Source organism: Erinaceus europaeus, chromosome 3, assembly GCF_950295315.1.
Source record: "Erinaceus europaeus chromosome 3, mEriEur2.1, whole genome shotgun sequence".
NCBI classification, from domain to species: domain Eukaryota; kingdom Metazoa; phylum Chordata; class Mammalia; order Eulipotyphla; family Erinaceidae; genus Erinaceus; species Erinaceus europaeus.
Genome location: NC_080164.1, coordinates 131,820,166 through 131,832,882, shown reverse-complemented (window position 1 = coordinate 131,832,882; position 12,717 = coordinate 131,820,166). Strand labels below are relative to the sequence as shown.

The window sequence follows — 12,717 nt, the reverse complement described above, 5'->3', positions numbered from 1 at the left end:
TGATTTAATGTTGATTTGTAAAATTATAAGATAATTTCACATTGTTCCCACCACCAGTGTTCAATGCTCCTTCCCACCCTCCACCAGTGGAACTACAACAGTTCTCTCTAGGTTACAAATATGGGTTCACTATATCTATCAATTGATCCATCTTTTTTTTTTTTTGCCCATTTTTATTCACTTCTACAATCCCATCTTCACTTCCTTTCTAAATTATACCCATACCTATTACTACTCCTGAATGTCCTTCCTTTTTCCTCTTCTCTCAGGTAAGAGAAATAGTATCTGACTTCCAGATTTTTTTTTCAGTGTTTTCCAGATTTGCTTCCCTTTCAGTGATGGTATAAAATCAAACATTCCGGGATTTGGGCGATAGTGCAGCAGGTTAAGCACAAGTGGCGCAAAGTGCAAGGACCAGCGTAAGGATCCCAGTTCGAGCCCCCGACTCCCCATCTGCAGGGGAGTCGCTTCACAGACAGTGAAGCAGGTCTGCAGGTGTCCATCTTTCTCTCCCCCTTTCTGTCTTCCCCTCCATCTCCATTTCTCTCTGTCCTACCCAACAATGACAACGTCAATAACAACAACAATAATAACTACAACAATAAAACAAGGCAACAAAAGGGAATAAATAAATAAATAAATATTTTAAAAAATATTTTAAAAAATAAAATCAAACAATCCTGGTGACAAGCATCTTATTAGGTCCCTCTAGAATTGGAGTTCAGAGACCTCTGGTCATCTTTGCCTATCTTTTACCCCCTCTGGGAGTATGGACCAAATTTTTTTCTGGGGTACAGAAGGTGGTAATTCTGTCTTCTGTAATTACTTCTCCACTGGACACGAATGTTGCTCGGACATGGATGTCGGCAGGTCCATGTATAATCCCCACCTGTTTCAGTCCTTCCCTAGTAGGGGAGAACTCTGGAGAGGTGAGGCTTAGAAATTACTTTCTGCCCTTCTTCATCCCTCCATCCCTCCATGCCCTCCTTCCTTCCATTCTTTTTTTTCTTTTTAATTTTTATTTATAAAAAGGAAACACTGACCAAAAAAAACCATTGTATAAGAGGGGTACAACTCTACACAATTCCCACCACCAGAACTCCGTATCCCATCCCTTCCCCTGATAGCTTACCTATTCCTTATCCCTCTGGGAGTTTGGACCCAGGGTCATTATGGGGTGCGGGAGGTGGAAGATTTGGCTTCTGAAATTGCTCCCCTGCTGAACATGGGCATTGGTAGGTCAATCCATACTCCCAGTCTGTCTGTCTCTTTCCCTAGTGGGGCGGGGTTCTGGGGAAGTGGGGCTCCAGGACATATTGGTGGAGTTGTCTGCCCCGGGAAGTCCAGTTGGCATTATCTTAGCATCTGGAACCTGGTGGCTGAAAAAGAGTTAACATATAGAGCCAAACAAATTGTTGTCTAATCATGAATCTAAAGGCTAGAATAGTTCACATGAAGAGTTGGGGGGGGTCTCCATTTTTTGGATAGTTAGTAGTCCTATTTTAGTTATTTTCCAAACAGCCCATGACTATACTAGTTTTTTGTTGTTTTTTTTCCCTGAGCCTGACATCTGATATGCAGGTGGATCCAAATTATTGTCTGGGGAGATGATATCATGGCTGGAAAAAGGACCAGAAAGCTGGTCCTTTTTTAAAAATTTTCTTCATTGGGGTATTAGTGTTTTATAGTCAGCAATAAATACAGTAGTTTGTACATGCATAACATTTCTCATTTTTCCACACAACAATACAACCCCCACTGTTCTAGGACATGAACTCACCCCACACACACACCACCCACCCCAGAATCTTTTACTTTGGCGCAATACACTGACTCCAATCGAAGTTCTGCTTAGTGTTTTCTCTTCTAATCTTGTTTTTCAACTTCTGCCTGAGAGTGAGATCATCCTATATTCACCCTTCTGTTTCTGACTTATTTCACTTAACAGGATTTCTTCAAGCTGTACCCAAGATGGGCAGAAAGTGATGAAATCACCATTTTTACTCTGAAAATGACCATTAGTTCTAGTTTATCTATTTCTTCATTTAGCACCTTTGTTTCTCAGCTATTTTGTTACCCTGTTCCGATACTGTATTAGCTTGTTCAGCTAGTTGTGCTCTTTCAGCTTTCAGCTCTCTAGTTACCTTGAGATAGCTAGTGCTTTATTTCAGAATCTCATTTATTGTTTCTGAATTTCTGATTACAATTCTTACAAATTCTTTTCTTACTTCTGTGATTAATTCCTCAGCTAGCGTTTGGATTTTGTTCTCATTCTTCTGTGTTTCTACCTTTGGGGAGCTTTTAGCTGGACTTTTGTCCTAGCTCATTTCTCCAATGTTTCTCCTTGGTTTAACCATTATTACAGTGTGTTATGAGGTCCTTCACTCAGTAATTTTCAGTCCACTGATCACTCTTGCCTGGATTGACCTGTGTCTAAGTAAGGTACTTAAAGAGTTCACAGTTGTGGAAATAACAGTTGTTTCAATGTTATCTCAGTCCCTGAGCTGTTAAAGACTCTTGTTCTTTTTCTTTCCTGTAGGCTATGGTAGCCTGAGGACATTTTACCTATAAGTAGGGTTTTTTTTTAAATTTTTATAATCTTTATTTATTTATTGGATAGAGACAGTCAGAAATCAAGAGGAAAGGGAGCAATATCTCTATTGATATTGAGGGTGAGAGACAGAGAGACACCTGCAGCACTGCTTCACCACTTGAAAAGCTTTCCCCCTGCAGGTGGGGACTGGGGGCTCGAACCTGGGTCCTCGCTCATTGTAACATGTGCATTCAACAAGGTGTGCCACCACCCAACGCCCCTATAAGTAGGTTTTTTAGCTTAATCCCTCACTCCTGACCAAGAGATAAAGCAGGGTGGGGAAGAGATAGCAGAGTGGTTATGCAAAGAGACTCCCACACCCCAAGGGCTGGTCTTTTTTTTTAAGTTTTTAAATTTTTATTTTGTCATCAGGGCTTTTGGGTCTCATGCTCATTCTTTTTTCTTTTTCTAGTTAGAGGTTGAGGGACAGAGAAGGAGAGTGAGAGAGAAAGAGAGAAGACAGACAACACAGCACTGCTTCACTGTTTCATTCATGAAACTTCCCTTTTGCACGGCACTTTCATATTTGTAATCAGGGACTCAAACCTGGGTCTTTCCACATGGGAAAGTGTGCACTCTACTAGAGGAGCTATCTCCTAGTCACATAACTTTTGCTATATCATCCTTAGGACAAATTGACATTAAGCAAGGCATTGAAGGATCTGCTGTTTCACTCATTTAATCATTCTACAAGTGCTTAGGAGTATCTGCTGTGGCAAGTTCCTCTGCTTGAATTTTCAGGGCCTGACTTTCTGCTAGACTCTACTCACCATGTGGTACATTCATCTAACAGGACAGTCCACCTTGGAAGCTGCCTCTGAGATGGATATTACAGTGTAGGGACTTTACTGGGAAGTCCCTGGAGGTCAACAGCTATGAAAGAAAGGACAGAAACAAGACTAAGTAAGAGAAGTCCAGTGGAGAACATAGCCAGCCCTGTGAGGACTTTTCAGTCCTTGGGAGTTGGGATAATGGACAAGTCCCATTATTGGACAGCCACTGAATGTGCTCAGTAGTACAGACAATGACCCAAGACAAGGTGACTCCCTGTAGGAGAGGTAGTGATGCAGTACTTGAAAACTAAGTCCTCTAATACCAAGAGGAGAGCTCAGTGGACCATGATAGAGACCACATCATGTGTTAATACTTTCAGGGTGCTCCAAAAAAAAATCTTGAAGAAGCTAGGAAATCTATTTTAGGTATATTCCAAGGGGCCCATAATCTTAGTAATTTTTGCCTGAGTCTGACAGCTAACTTGCAGGTGGGCTAAAAGTATTGTCTGGTAAGATGGTGTCAGAGTTGAGGCTAGGACTAGGAAGCTGGATAAGGACAGAGAGAAAATACAGGAAAAGTATATAAATACCTAACTATAAACCCCATCGATCTGACCTAGGGCCCATGTCTATTCATATTTAGCACAGGAACCTGTGTAACCTCTGCCTCTCTGTTAGTCTGAGCTCGAATTCCATGGTCATGGCTAGGAACATTCTAGGCTGCACTCATTTCAGGACCAGTCATCGTCAAGTGGCAGAGTATGTTGACCAAGCCTCCTTTCAGAGTGTGGGGCAGTTTCTACCACTGTTGTTCTACATTGACATTGAGGGTAATGTCCTGTAGAGGCCCACAAGAGGGTTTATGATGTTGTTCCTGATGGAGATGACCAGTGATGGTGGAGAAAGGGATCTGTTAGAGGTCTAGACCTCTCGTATCTATGTGGGAATCCAAGGATTCCCTGACTAGGGTCCTGGATGATGGAGTGGCCTGGTAGTGACCAAAAGGACCATCATTAAAGTGTGCCAAGTCTCTTGCCCTTATCCAACTTGCTGCGCTTATTGAGGCACTGTAGACTATTGAGCATTTTAACTTTACAGTATATATATTTTCCACAAACTTATGGATATATGTGCCCATGTGCCGTATCTCATGGGCCCTGTAGACATGTATATTTTAATGAAACCTGAGGTTGAGCTCAGGGATTTGTGCTTGCACTGTATTGCTGAGTGCCCTCCCAGGCCCAATTATACCTATACCTATACCTATACCTATACCTATACCTATACCTATACCTATACCTATACCTATACCTATACCTATACCTATACCTATACCTATATGTGTATACATATATGTGTGTGTATGTATGTATTTATCTGCAGAGCCTGTGTCTTATCTGTTTGTGATACCAGTACTCTGGGATGCTTTTTTATTCACACATAGAGATAGAGGGAGAGGCATTGAGATGGAGACACCAGTATCAGAACATCTTATGGTGCCATAGCACCCAAATTCAAGTCATACAGGAGGTGCTATGGCATCATAAAAAGCAAAAAAGTCAATACCTACCAATGCATCCTATTATTCATCTCTGTTTTTCTCCTTTAATATTTACCAGCAATGTACTCTGTATTTTGTATAAACCCATGCATTGTGACTTCCCGAGCAAATAACCTTTGTTCCCAAGGGTAGTAATTATTCTCTGCTTTTCTCAGTGCTAAAATAGTACCGGGCATAAGGTAGGCACCCAATATAATCTGTCACACCACATTCCGTAGAAAAGAGACCTGAAGCTCAGCACAATTAACTAACTCACTAATGATCAAACTCCTTGCAAGTGGCAGGACTGAGTACTGAATCTTCTATGTCTTACAACATGAAAAAACCTACTTAGCTAAAAGACCCTTCAGTAGCCCTTCTCAGACTGTCTTCCTCCCCATGGCCAGCTGAAGTAAGGAAGTCTTTTAGATGAAGAAGGATTAGGTACTGGAGTTTCCCTGTGCACCCCTGGGTAGGACTTCAGACTTGAATGTTATTAAACAAGGACACAGGGAGCCATCTCAGCAGGAAGGCCTGTGGCTATAATCAAAGGGAGACTGATGGTGCATAGGAAAATGGGTTTCCCATTGCATGCAGGCAGGGTTTGCTGAATCCATCTGAGATAGTTGGAGTTTGCTATTTGAGGGGTAGAGACCATGATACCACTAAACCATAAGTCTTGTTGGGGTGTATTCAGCCCAAGTGACTTCAAGGAGGTGAAAGAAGGCCTGTGGTGTGTTTAGCCTGATAACTAGTATAGGGCAAGTCTTTGGCCTGTGTGTTTTAAGTTTTGTTTTGTTTTAATTTTTTAAAAATTATCTTTGTTTATTGGATAGATACAGCCAGAAATTGAGAGGGAAGGGGAATAATAGAGAGGGAGAGAGACAGAGAGACACCTGCAGCACTGCTTCACCACTTGTGAAGCTTTCCCCAGCAGGTGAGGACTGGGGGCTTGAACCTGGGTCCTTGCACATTGTAACACGTGCAGTCAACCAGGTGCGTGACCACCCAGCCCGATTTTTGTTTTGTTTTATCCTTTCTCTTTTCAGGAGCAAAATAAAGGCTTGAACAGTAGCTCAGCACAGAATTAGGAGAGACTCTGCTTCAAAGCATTGACTTAAAGGGTTGGGAGGTAATTCACACAGAGAAATGTGCCTTACCACGTGAAAGGCTCGGGGTTTGAGCCCCAGCACAATGGGAGTACTGTGGATGACACTCAGGGAGCTTCATGGATGTCAGAGCAATGCTGAAGTGTCTCTTCTTTCTCTCGCTAAAGAAAAATGAAAAGACTGGGCTTAGTGGGATGCTCACTTGTGCAAGATCCTGTTGCCACATTGCAAAAGAAAACAGTGGGACTCAGCCAGTAGAATGCACATTACTATGCTCAAGGACCCTGGTTCAATTCCCAATCCCAACCTGGAAGGAAGAAGCATCATGAGTAGTAGAGCAGTGTTTCAGGTGTCTCTCTTTTTCTCTGTCTCTATTCCTCTTTCATCACCTATAAAAAAGAGAGAGAGTGCACACACAATAACCCTGGTGGCAAATTAATGATGATGATGTTGTTGATGATAATGATAACAGTAATATTAACAATAATGAAAAAAGTGACTGGATTACAGCTTAATGAAGTAACCACTTAAATTGCAGTGCCTTGGGAGTTGGGTGGTAGCGCAGTGGGTTAAGCGCAGGTGGCGCAAAGCACAATGACCGACAGAAGGATCCCAGTTCGAGCCCCCAGCTCCCCACCTGCAAGGGAGTCGCTTCACAGGTGGTGAAGCAGGTCTGCAGGTGTCTATCTTTCTCTCCCCCTCTCTATCTTCCCCTCCTTTCTCCATTTCTCTATGTCCTATCTAACAATGACAACATCAATTACAACAACAATAACTACAACAATAAAACAACTAGGGCAACAAAAGGGAATAAATAAATATAAAATTAAAAATATATATTTTTTAAAAATTGCAGTGCCTTTTTTGGCAACAGTTAGTCACTTACTTTCTTCCTCAGAGATTCCACAGAGGAGCAGCAGCTGCAGAGCCTGAGTTCTGAGCTCTTCTTCTTTTTTAATTTATTTTTTATTATCTTTAATTATTGGATAGAGACAGCCAGAAATTGGGAAGAAGGGGGAAAGAGAGGGAGAGATAAAGAACAGGGGATGTTGCTGTGGTCACTCAACAACACTGGCAGCATGCTCAACTGTTCTGTTTCTTATTTCCTGCCCCAGTTTTTTGTTGCCTCCATCTCTGCTGCATGCAGAGCTCACGCAACCATTCTGACCTGAGCTAACATCCCATGTTAGCTGCCTCTCTCCGTGTCTTCCGTCTCTTGATTTCTCTTTGTCTCTGTCCAATCACTATTTTTTTAAATCAGTGAATAAATAAATAAGTGTGAGGTGCCAGTGTAGTACATGTATAGAAAGAGAGAAAGAAAAAGGAAGAAGGAGGAAAAAAAGAAAGAGAAAGAAAAAAGAAAGAGTCACCATTGGGGCCAGAGAGGTAGTTCAGTGGTAGACCGCTTGCCTTGCATATGTGAAACCTTGAGTCCTATTCCCAACAACACATCAAATGGTGGAACAGTGCTCTGATGTCTCTCTCTCTCTCTTTGTATCTATCTATCTATCTTAAAAATAATAATGGGGGAGTCGGGTGGTTGCGCAGCGGGTTAAGTGCACTTGGTGCAAAGCGCAAGGACCGACCAGTAAGGATCCCAGTTCAAGTCCCCGGCTCCCCACCTTCAGGGGAGTCGCTTCACAAGTGGTGAAGCAGGTCTGCAGGTGTCTGTCTTTCTCTTCCCTTCTCTGTCTTCCCCTCCTCTCTCCATTTCTCTCTGTCCTATCCAATAACAGTGATATCAATAATTAAACAATAAAACAACAAGGGCAACAAAAGGGAATAAATTAAAATAAACAAACAAACAAATAAATGAATTGTTGTTCTATGAAACAGCTTTTGCTAATTCCAGGAACCTTGATAAAATGCAGGCTCTCAGGTCTCACAACTAAAAAAAAAAGTAATAATAATAATGTATAAGTGGTTGGAGCAGTGACACAAAATAGATCACCCAACTTGCAGACCCATGCTCCTGGTTTCAACTCCACAGTATTGTGTATCCTCTCATAATGTTTGTCTTCCAATAAATAAATAAAATTTGATTACAAATAAATACTAAATATCTCTTGAATTTAAGAAAACATGATTTCAGGTTGAAGGATGAATGAAGTCACAAGTGCTACCTACCTTCAGCTGATGATTTGTAGGACAAATGTAGTGCCATCCTTTATGAGTTTGGCAACATGGTGTTTACCATTTGATAGTGAGATTCCTCTGTGTGCTACAAGACCTGCCATCTCTGCCTGGCCTAACTCTTAGATCAATTACCTGCTCAATCCTGGTAGATTTCTGGACAAGATGGTAAGAAAGAGCTGATGGAGCTGACTGGCAACTCCTATAGTTGACTCAGCCACCCCGCCACTGTGACAGTTGCCTAGTGGTCTCATGACCTCTTATCTTCCAGGTACTACAAGATCTCCGTGGTGCTCATGTGCTTTGTGCTCCCCACAGTGGTGCCCTGGTGCATCTGGGGAGAGACTCTGTGGAACTCCTACTTCCTAGCCTCCATCCTCCGCTACACTATCTCCCTCAACGTCACCTGGCTGGTGAACAGTGCAGCCCACATGTATGGAAACCGGCCCTATGATAAGTGCATCAGCCCTCGGCAGAACCCACTGGTCACTTTGGGTGCCATTGGTAAGTAGGAAAAACACCAGCTCAGATTTCCTTGTTTTTTCAGTAGTTCTTTAGAATCAGGAAAGAGAGGCAGTGGAGTGGCATGGAAAGAACTTGAGCTTTGGACAAGTCCCTTAGTTTCATAGATACATCGTTTCTTACCTGTGAAATGGCATGTTGACAAGATTAAGTAAGATGATATGTAATAGGGGCTGGGTGGTGGCACACCTGGTTGAGTGCACATGTTACAATGCATAAGAACTCGGGTTCAAGCCCTCGGTCCCCACCTGCAGGGGAAAAGCTTCACAAGTGAAGCAGTGTTGCTGTTGTCTGTCTCTCTCCCTCTCTGTTCTCTCCTTCCCTGTCAATTTCTGTCTGTTTCTGTTCAATAAATAAAAATAATAAAAATGATAATATGTAATAGCCAAAACCTAGAAGCAACCAACAGATAAGTGGCTAAAAAAAGTTGTGATATACACAATGAACTACTACAGCTATTAAGAATGAGGAATTCGGGGGTTAGGCGGTGGTGCAGTGGGTTAAGCTCATGTGGCGCAAAGTGCAAGGACAGGCATAAGGATCCCTGTTCAAGCCCCGGCTCCCCACCTGCAAGGGGAGTCGCTTCACAGGCGGTGGAGCAGGTCTGCAGGTGTCTATCTTTCTCTCCCCCTCTCAGTCTTCCCCTCCTCTCTCCATTTCTCTCTGTCCTATCCAACAACGAACGACATCAACAATGGCAATAATAATAACCACAATGAGGCTACAACAACAAGGGCAACAAAAGGAGGAAAAAATGGCCTCCAGGAGCGGTGGATTCATGGTGCAGGCACCGAGCCCAGCAATAACCTTGTAGGAAAAAAAAAAAAAGAATGAGGAATTCACCTTCTTTACCTCCTCTTGGGTGATGTTTGAAGGAAAAATGTTATGTGACATAAGCCAGAAAGAGAAGGATGAATATGGGATGATCTAACTCATGGATAGAAGTTGAAAAATAAGAACAGAAAGGGGAAACACAGAGTAGAACTTGAACTGGGTTTGATGTATTGCACCAAAGTAAAGGATTCTGGGGGTAGGAGGTGGGGTTTTTGGGTCCTAGTGCATGATAGTGAAGGAAGACTTAGGGGTGAGAGTGTTTTGCAGAAAACTAAGAAATTTTATACATGTATCAATAACTGTATTTACTATAATATCTCCAATAAAAATATAATATATATGAATTACTTATACCATTCCTGACACACACTGTGATCCCTTTCTTTCTTTCTTTCTTTCTTTCTCTCTTTCTTTTTCTTTAATGATCGAAATTTTCCTAAAGGAGGAAGAGTTTTTTCATTTGTTTTTCTCTCAAAATGCCATGATCACTCAAGCCTCAGCTGTCTAGTCATTTACCTGGCCATTAAAAAAAAGTGATCTTCAAGCAGAACAATGGAAAGAAAAGAGTCTGTGGCATCTTAGGAGACCGCACAAGGATTAAGAACAAAGCCTCTGAGGCTGGAGAGATAGCATGGTGATTATGCAAGAGATTTCATGCCAGGATTCTAGGTTCCATCCACAGCACCACCATAAGCCAGCAAGAGTAGTACTTTGATTAAATATTTAAAAGATTGGTTAGCATTATTATTAAAAAAAAAAAAAAAAAAAAAAAAGAACAAGGTCTTTAGAGTCTCCCAATGTTGGTAGAGTTCCCACTTTCTCTCTGAGCAGATTTCCTGGCTCCTCATGCCTCCTATTCTTATAAAGTGGGGATAACTGTCATGTTTATCTTCTCTTGGGGTTGTTGGAGGGCTCAGTGAGTTTGCACATTGTACTTGCAGCTGGGCTTATATGAAATATGCCTCCCATAATGTTGTTAGTGCCAGCCATATGGCCTTGGGTACTGTGCTTCATATTGTTTAAAAATTGGTGCGGCTCATTGTTACAGCTCTCTCTGAAGTGTGAAGATCACAGGAGTTGACATTCATTAAGGCCCTAAGTACTGTGGTGATTAATAAATATTAGCTGGTGCTTTATAGAAGAAGCTTGGGCTTCTTAGTAAGCTGAATCTTGAACACAGACATCAAGCCCAGAAAGAAAAGTTCTTGCCATTAAGTAGAAATAGTTTCTGCCTCCATTAGCACTGAGTTTCTGAACTTTACTGGGACCACTCATTTTTATGGCCCCAAAGTTCTTTCATGAACAAGTGGAATAAGCACTGCATGTAGCCACGGGATAACTGGAGGAGCAGGGAGGACAGCAGCTTGGAATACAACAGGAGGAAAGCAACTTCGAATACAGGGTGAAGCATTTCCTGACCTTCCTATTGTTTGCCCTTCTGAAAGGATTAGTAGGGGTAGGGGACCAGTGTTGACTCTAAGAGGAGAGTTTGAAAGGACTTGTAGGAATGATAGGCCAGTATATTCAAGGACTATGGCTATGGTATGGGCTCTGAAGAATTGAATGCTGATTTTAAGTCTATCTGAGTGAACACTGAACTCAGACATTTTCTTCATCAAGTTCCCTGAAGAGCTTTTGTCACTATAGCTGTGCCTTAAATGAGAGATAGACATAGATACTTAGCTCTTAGTGCCTGATTCTGATTAGTGAGGTAATCCTTCTCAACCACTTATTTATTTAATTATTATTTACCAGAGCAGTGCTCAGCTCTGGTTTATGGTGGCTTTAGGGGTTGAACCTGGGACTTTGGAACATCAGGCATGAGAGTCTCTTTGCATAAAACCATTATGCTATCTACCCCCACCCAGCGAACCCTTCTCTACACTATACTCTAATTCAGGACAAACACTGTAAGTGATGAGGGTAGAGAGGTGGAAAAGAGAAGACCTAAATTAAAAAGAAAATTGCAGACCATAGAATGGCAGAACTAAACTTTTCCAGTGTGCCCAACAGAAGTATATGCATAGGAGAAATGCCAACTAATAAGTAAAGCAGGAGTCTGGTAGTTCTTTAAGTGGTTAAAATTAGTTAAAAGAGGGACTAAAAGACAGCTTACCCAGAAGGGCCTTTGCCTTATATGTGCAGGCCCTGGGTTTGAGACCCAACATCACATGGGAGTTCCATGGATGGTAGAGTAGTGTTGTGATGTCTTTCTTCTATAATTAACTAAATATAAAGAATGAAAAAAAATTGGGTCTGGGAGTCCATGTAGTAGTATTATACCTGCCTCAGGCCATGAGTTCATTCCCAGGTACAGCATAAAGACAAAAATGTTTCTTTCTTTCTTTTTTTCTTAGTAATTTAATATTGATTTATAAGATAATAGGGTTATAATTCCACATTGTTCCCATCACCAGAATTCTGTGTCCCCCTTCCATTCTTTGTAAACTGCAGTAGTTCTCCCAAAATCACAAATATGGGTTGACCATTATTATTATTATTTCTTTCTTTCTTTTTGCCTCCAGAGTACCTGCATTACAAATCTACTGCTCCTGGAGGCCATTTTTTTTTCCATTTTGTTGCCCATGTTGTTATTGTTGTTGTTGTTATTGTTGGGTAGGACAGAGAGACATCTAAAGAGGAGGGGAAGACAGAGGGGGAGAGAAATATAGACACCTATAGACTTTCTTTACTACTTGTGAAGCCACCCTCCTGCAAGTGGGGACTGGGGGCTTGAACCCAGGTCCTTGCACATTGTAACACATGCGTTCAACCAGGTGAGCCACCACCTGGCCTCTAGTACATCATTATTTTTATAACTATTTATATATATTTGCCCATTTTTTTTCTGTGATCCTATGCCTTCCTTTCTGATTTCTTTCTTGGGGGATTAACGGTTTATAGTCGACAGTGAAATACAATAGTTTTGTGTAACGTATATGTGTAAAGTTTCCCAGTTTTCTACATAACAATTCAACTCCCACTTCCTCTGCCATCATGTTCCAGCACCTGAACCCTTCCTCCCACCTCATAGTCTTTTACTTTAGTGTAATACACCAACTCCAGTCCAAGTTCTGCTTAGTGCTTTCCTTTCTGGTCTTGTTTTGTAACTTCTGTCTATGCTTCTCTTCCTTTCTAAGTCATACCTACTACTTCTGAGTGTCTTTTTTTTCCCTTCCTTCTTCTCTCTCTGGGTCCTGATGGAACTGGAGT

General features: G+C 41.7%; 1 protein-coding gene across 1 annotated transcript in view; it reads left to right on the top strand.

Moving 5' to 3' along the window:
• The window catches only part of SCD5 (stearoyl-CoA desaturase 5), a 185,424-nt gene that overhangs the window by 167,353 nt on the left and 5,354 nt on the right, over nucleotides 1-12,717 (top strand). Inside the window, exon 4 of the mRNA XM_007518509.3 lies at nucleotides 8,420-8,652. Coding sequence (XP_007518571.1) covers nucleotides 8,420-8,652 — 233 coding nt within the window. The remainder of the gene's footprint in view (nucleotides 1-8,419; nucleotides 8,653-12,717) is intronic.